This window comes from Gekko japonicus, unplaced genomic scaffold, assembly GCF_001447785.1.
Source record: "Gekko japonicus isolate JY-2015 unplaced genomic scaffold, Gekko_japonicus_V1.1 scaffold36, whole genome shotgun sequence".
Classification (NCBI taxonomy): Eukaryota; Metazoa; Chordata; class Lepidosauria; order Squamata; family Gekkonidae; genus Gekko; species Gekko japonicus.
This window is the reverse complement of record NW_015164182.1, coordinates 26693-32844: the sequence shown is the minus strand read 5'-3', so window position 1 is coordinate 32844 and position 6152 is coordinate 26693. Positions and strand designations below refer to the sequence as shown.

General features: G+C 45.6%; 1 protein-coding gene across 1 annotated transcript in view; it reads left to right on the top strand.

Moving 5' to 3' along the window:
• Positions 1 to 4946, top strand: part of KIAA1522 (KIAA1522 ortholog) — a 92439-nt gene extending 87493 nt beyond the window's left edge. The window contains exon 7 of the mRNA XM_015408053.1: positions 4067 to 4946. Coding sequence (XP_015263539.1) covers positions 4067 to 4089 — 23 coding nt within the window. The 3' untranslated portion in view covers positions 4090 to 4946. The remainder of the gene's footprint in view (positions 1 to 4066) is intronic.
• Positions 4947 to 6152: the final 1206 nt, after the last annotated feature.

Below are 6152 nucleotides of genomic sequence, written 5' to 3'. Positions count from 1 at the left end.
CTCTCTCTCTCTCTCTCTCTCTCTCTCTCTCTCTCTCTCTCTCCTCTCTCTCTCTCCTCTCTCTCTCTCCTCTCTCTCTGTGGCTCTTTCCTTCCCCTTCCCTCCCCAGAGGAGGAGGGGGAGGAGCCCTCAACCATTTAAGGGAAGGGAGGCTTGGATTTCTTTCCTCTGCGAAGCAGAAAATAGGAGAGACTGGGCAAAAGGAGCTGCGATGCAGGAAGCAGATGGATAGGAGCCATGGAGGGGCAGGATGTTTAACACCCCTGGTCTAATACGTCTGAAGCAGGTTTCAAAGAACACACCCAAAGTCAAGGAGCAAGAGGCTGCTTATACCTTGCCAGCTGCTAATTGAAAAGACTAACACTTAAAACCAAATGATCCAACATGGTTTTGCCCTTAAACCAATCAGGACCTTGGCTAATGATGTCAGTGATGGTATGAGCTATTACTAAGCATGTGACTTGAGCTGCAATCTAGTTCACCATTTCCCACAGGTGCAAATCATGATATATAATTGAATGGAATGTGGCTAATTGGTTACCATGGTGTCATGGCTTCCGCCTTGGAAGGGAGTTAGAGATTGAAGCTTCCTTCTCTGTATCTGGGTGTTCTCTAGTCGTGAGGTCAGCTTTGCTGAATCTTCCCAGCAACAAAGTTCTTTCCCACTTTTCAACTCAGTTAGCAGCCTAGAGCCAGAACCAGGCCTGAACCAGTATTTGAGAAAACAAGGAACTGAACAAGGGTCTCAGATCCTCAACACTTTTCTCTGCAGAGTCTTCCTTTGTGGACTCCCATCCCAGTATCAACCGTGCTTAGCTTCTGAGATGTGATGACATTTCCTTCTCTCCTAGCTTTCTATCACAGAACATTGTGCAACCTTTCAAGCTCACCAGAACTCTTCATCAAGCTGAATGTTACACATTTTTTTAATTGAGCAAAGAAAAAAAAAGCAGATTTTTCAGGTCACTGTTCTTAAAATCTATTCATGCCGGTATTTGGTGTAGGTGCTGTGCTGGCCCCTTGCTTGGAATTGCTGCTGTTGTTAGGGTTGCAGCTCTTCCATCCTGAGAAGCAGTAAACAAAAAAGAGTGGTCTCCATGTTTACTGAGGTACGACAGAGACTTCACCACTGCTGACTTGCACTCCAGCAGTTTCCAAAGTGTTCTCCCATCATTTCAAAAGACCTAGTCCATGGCTATTTTTTCTGACTTTTCTGCCTGAAACCCAAAGGGGTTTCTGACTTTGAATTACAGCACCACTCACCCCTGGGTGGACTGGCAAAGTATGCTGCAAATAATGCAGTCCTGCAAACGCTTTCCTGGGTGTAAGTCCTGTTGAACAGACCCAAGTAGGATTCTGAGTATATCTGGTTACAATTACTCTTTGATTCACCTTGCTTGCACTTAACCTTTGCATGTGCCTTTCCCCCCATTTTATTTACATTCCACACTGAGTTTTAAAAAAGGTTAATTCTTTGTTGAATTGAAATGCAAATTGAAAGCCTATTTTTTTAAAAAATTAAATCAATTGATGTGCTTGGGGCTAGTCTTGGCCCTGAAGCACTGAAAGCTGTGCGCGACATCATGATTTTCCAAGCCTTTCTTAGGTTTAGTACAGGTGAAGCAAATTGCCTTTCCCATTCTCTCTCCCACCCTCCCCAGCCAGAAGAAGTGCCAGGGGTTTTCCTAAGTCATGCTGAGCCTCAGAGAATTTTGGAAAGCAGGGAGACCTTGTTGCTTTGCAATAGGCTCAGTGTGCCATCCGGGAGATTCCCCATAGAACAACCAAGAGTGTGGTCTTCCCAAAATAAAAATGCGCTCAGGAGTGCAGTGGAAATGAGATAATAATTTTTAAAAATTACCTCACCATTTCCTCTATTACACTTAAACAGACTGAATTAGGAATTGTTATTATTTCTATTTTTCATTTCTTTATGGTTATGGCAGAATTCTTTGCTGTGCTGTTTATTATTTGTATTTTTCATCACTTCATGGTTATGACAGAATTTTTTTTTTCCTGAGGCAGAAGTGCTTTCTTAAGAGATCAAGAGCCAGTGTTCCTTTCTCCCTTTTAACTCTTCAAGAGCTGGAAATGTGAGAGAGGGTTGACTTTTGTGGTGGGGCTGGGGGCGTTGCAGGGGGACAACAGTGTGTCATATTGATTCTCGTGTGGGGCTACTACAGCTATCCATTTGTTGTGAGGAACCATTCCAGTGTTGGATCTTGTGTATCCAGCTATCCTCCCACATTCTAGCTCTCTTTTTTGGCAGAAAAGAGGGGCTGGGAGAAGGTGTGTGTCAAAGTAGAAACCTCCTGCCTTTCACCTTTCCTTTTCTTCTTTTAAGCACAAGGATATGAAGTGTCAGTCCATAGCCCATCTGTAGCCAAATCTTGTTGGCTACATGGTGTCACTGGGAGGCCAAAACAGAATGACGGCAGTCATTGTTGGCAGTTTTTTTGTTAAATAAGAGGAGTCAAATGGCACTGCCAGCAGCAGAAAGCAGGATTAGCTCATCAGGCGAACATTTCACCTCTTTTCACACACATTCCCTCAATAGGATACTATTGGAAAATTCAGAAGGTGAATTATTACAATAGCACAGCGGTCTCAATCCTGTGGTAAATTTCTGCTGACAGAAGGGATTTCCATCTGCGGAGCAGTATTTTCTCACCTCTCCTTCTACAGGGCAAATTGTCCCCTTGAAAGGCTGTTTTTATAGCACAGGGGGAACCCTCTGCAAAGATTTCCTCCCTGTTTTGTTAGTGGAAATTTCCCATATGATCGAGCCATCAGAATGCTGAAAGTGGAGGCTTCTGTCTGCAGGATGTGAACAGGGTGGCCACAGTTCAGCCAAGCCCTAAAGGGCCATTTTCAGTTAGAAGGGAAGGGGGCTCGCTATGCTTAGGAGTCAGACTCTGTGTGTGCTGTGGCTTTGGTGGATACTTCCAGCATCTCCCTTATAAATAAAAGCCGAATGGTGGTGGCACTTCTCTAGAACATTCCACATGCTCCAAAATCAGTTCGCTATCTGATCTGTCATTCAGAGGGTCTCCCTATCCACTGGCTGCTTTGCCTGAGTCCTGCCTCCAACATTCTAAACATTTTGCTGTTCCTCACCCTCCCATAGCCAGTCAGAACACAGAGGTTATTTGCATATGCAGCCTCATTGGCCTCTGCCTCGGAACACAGAGGTTGTTTGAATATGCGACTTGATTAGCTTTTGCCTCTAACATTCTAAACCGTTTTGCTGTTCTGAGGTAAAATGTGTCCAATCTCCAGGTGAGGGCTGGAGATCACTCAGAATTACAACTGCTTTCCAGATGGCAGAGATCAGTTACCCTGGAGAAAATGGTGGGCTCTGTATCCTTATAAGCTGCTGAGGTGGCCCCCGTATGACAGCCAATGTAATGTAGCAGTCAGGGCTTCAGAGCACGGGAGAGGCTGCAGGTGTGTGGGGGGTGGAAAGCTGAAGAGTGAGGGGGAAATAAAGGTAGGTTGATTATTGGCTGGGAAGGAGATACGGTTGCCAACTTCAGGTGGGAAATTCCTGGAGATGTGAGGGATGGAGCCTGGAGAGGGTGAGGTTTCAGGAGGCGTGGGACCTCGGACAGGTACAAAGCCATAGACTCCACCCTCCAAACCAACTGGTCCCTTCTGGGGAACCATCGTTGCCAATCTCCAGGTGAGGGCTGGAGATCACTCAAAATTACAACTGTTCTTTAGGTAGCAGAGATCAGTTCCTCTGGAGAAAATGGTGGACTCAGTGTCATTATACCCTGCTGAGGTCGCCACAGCAAATTGACACTGAGTGTCCAAGGCCGGGGCACGCGCCCAGAGCCTCTTTCTAGAGGCCATTGTATTTATTTCCACAATGGGCCTTTTTCCTAGTTTGAATATATTTTGAATTCCAGCTTGACTGGTGATATAACTTCTTTTATTTTGAGCATGCAGAACAGTCAGATTGAGAGGTAGAAGCTGTTCAATAGAGCAGAATTCAAATTCAGGTCTCATGCTCCCAATTCCTATCCTCCAGGGACCCACACTGACTTGAATCTTCTTCTTGCAGGCATATGGGAGGAGATAGCATAAGGGAAGAGCCTGCATTGCCACCACCCCAAGATACAGGAATTAAAAACAAAACACAGACCGAATCTCAGGGACCTAAGCAGGCCGGAGGAGGATCCCAGACGTGGCAGGGAGGAAGAAGAACCGCCTTAGCCTCTGAAGGCCTTGATATTTATGCAAAAATTGTGTTGGTTTCACTTTCTTCAATCATACAGCTTTATTTTACCACTTTCATACCACTTTCCAACTGCTCCCCCCACCCCCAAAGTCTGGAGAGCTAGAGCCTTGAACAGACTTCCTTGGCTCGGTTTGCTGGTGTGCCCATCCTTTGATCTTCCCCTTGGAGGGTTTTTGTGTGTGTGTGCGTGCATGAGAAAAGAACCCTTCTCCCTCTACCATCTGCAGGAGGAGAGACTAGCGAAGTTGAAGCCACGTGGTGTGTTTCCCAGAGGAATGCTCCATTTCTCTTGGGGGGGGGGGGGTTGTATTGTCAACTGGCAAGGAGTGGGGGGAAACAGTCTATTAGGCACCTAGAATTGTATGAAACAAAAGCACTTTTCAAAGCAAGACTGTAACCACAGCAAGGACAGCTGTAACAGAACTCCTGCTTCAGTTTGCAGGATGTTGCTTAGGCCCCGATCCTTAGTGCTTACATCATACGGACTTGCAAATGTGCTTCTGGTGGCCCTGCTGGTTAGCCTTGGCATTTGAGTGGAAAACAGTGCTGTGAAGTGTAAAGCACACCTGTGATTCGTTTTTGCAAATCTGTCCTAAGTAGCTGATTTTCGGGGATGTTACCCAGCTCCAAGTCTAGGCCTGTTCACAAGTCACAGTGAACACATGTACAATCCATGTGTGGTGTACACTTGATTTTTCTTGACACACACATTGAATAATTCTCATGTTACATTCAGTGCATGTACAGCTGAACATGTGATTGAAGCTGCACATTTATCTAGGCACCGGTTTCATTTGTAAAGTGAATGCACATTGACTGTTCCTTGCAGATATGCACAAGTACAGGCAGGATGTATGTGTGTTGTGTAACTTATGAACATGGCTTCTGTTATAGCACAAATTGAGATAGAGCCGGGGTGGGGAGAGGAGAACAGTTGATTATATAGAAATGCACAGAATTTTTCCAATCCTTCCTCTGCTGGCTTTCATGCATCCAGTTCTATTGCATCCTCTGAGACTGAAATGTCTGGTGGAGGGAAGGGATTGCTCCTTTGGGGATCAGATTTGAACTCTTTCATGAAGACAGGAGATCACAATGAGATGCCTTTTGAAAGTCTCAAAACAGGGCTGATTCCCAAGCACAGTTTGAAGCCCACTGCTCTGAAGGGTGCTGATAGTTTGCGATACCCCAGGTGTTGCAACTGCTGCCCATTCATTTTTGATACCCTTGGGTGGCACTCAGCCTGGTGAAGAGATTGCTCTCAGGCCCCTTACTCTTCCCCATCAACCATCCAAACTGCCCTGCTCTTAAGGGTGAATTTAGGATTGCAGCCCTACCAAAAAAAATCCTCAGCATTCCGACTCCCCCTTGATGCTGCTGTCTTACCAAGCGTGCCTGAGAATACAAGCCCTGCCAGGGGGCCCTTTCCTAGGAAGAGATATTCTTGGCTGCCTGCTGGCAGACAGACACCCACCTGGTAGAAGCCGAAGCAGCTGTGGGAATGTCACACGTGGTGGAGGGGCTTTCCCTTCACTCAGGCCGTTCTTCTAGACCAGACTCCATGCTTTGAAGGCAGGAGAGGTGCAACAGAAGAGAACCTCCAGCATGCTTAGCCTCGTTGCTGGATAAAAAGCATTTTAGAAGTGAGACCAAACACCTCTGATATTTCCTCCCCAATCCCTTTGCGCCTTTTTTCTGTTCTCTAATAACATTAGATGACAGGTTTCTATACTTTTGAAAAATCCTGGGGTCATTTGCTTTGATTTCCATGATTGTAAAAGAGGAAATAAATAAAACTACCTTTGAGAAAGGGAGGACTAAGAGGATTGCAAACTCCATTTTAAAAGACGTTATCTTTGTAAAGATGAATGATTAAAGCCTGCTTGCTGTCTCTTTTACTGTTGGCTAC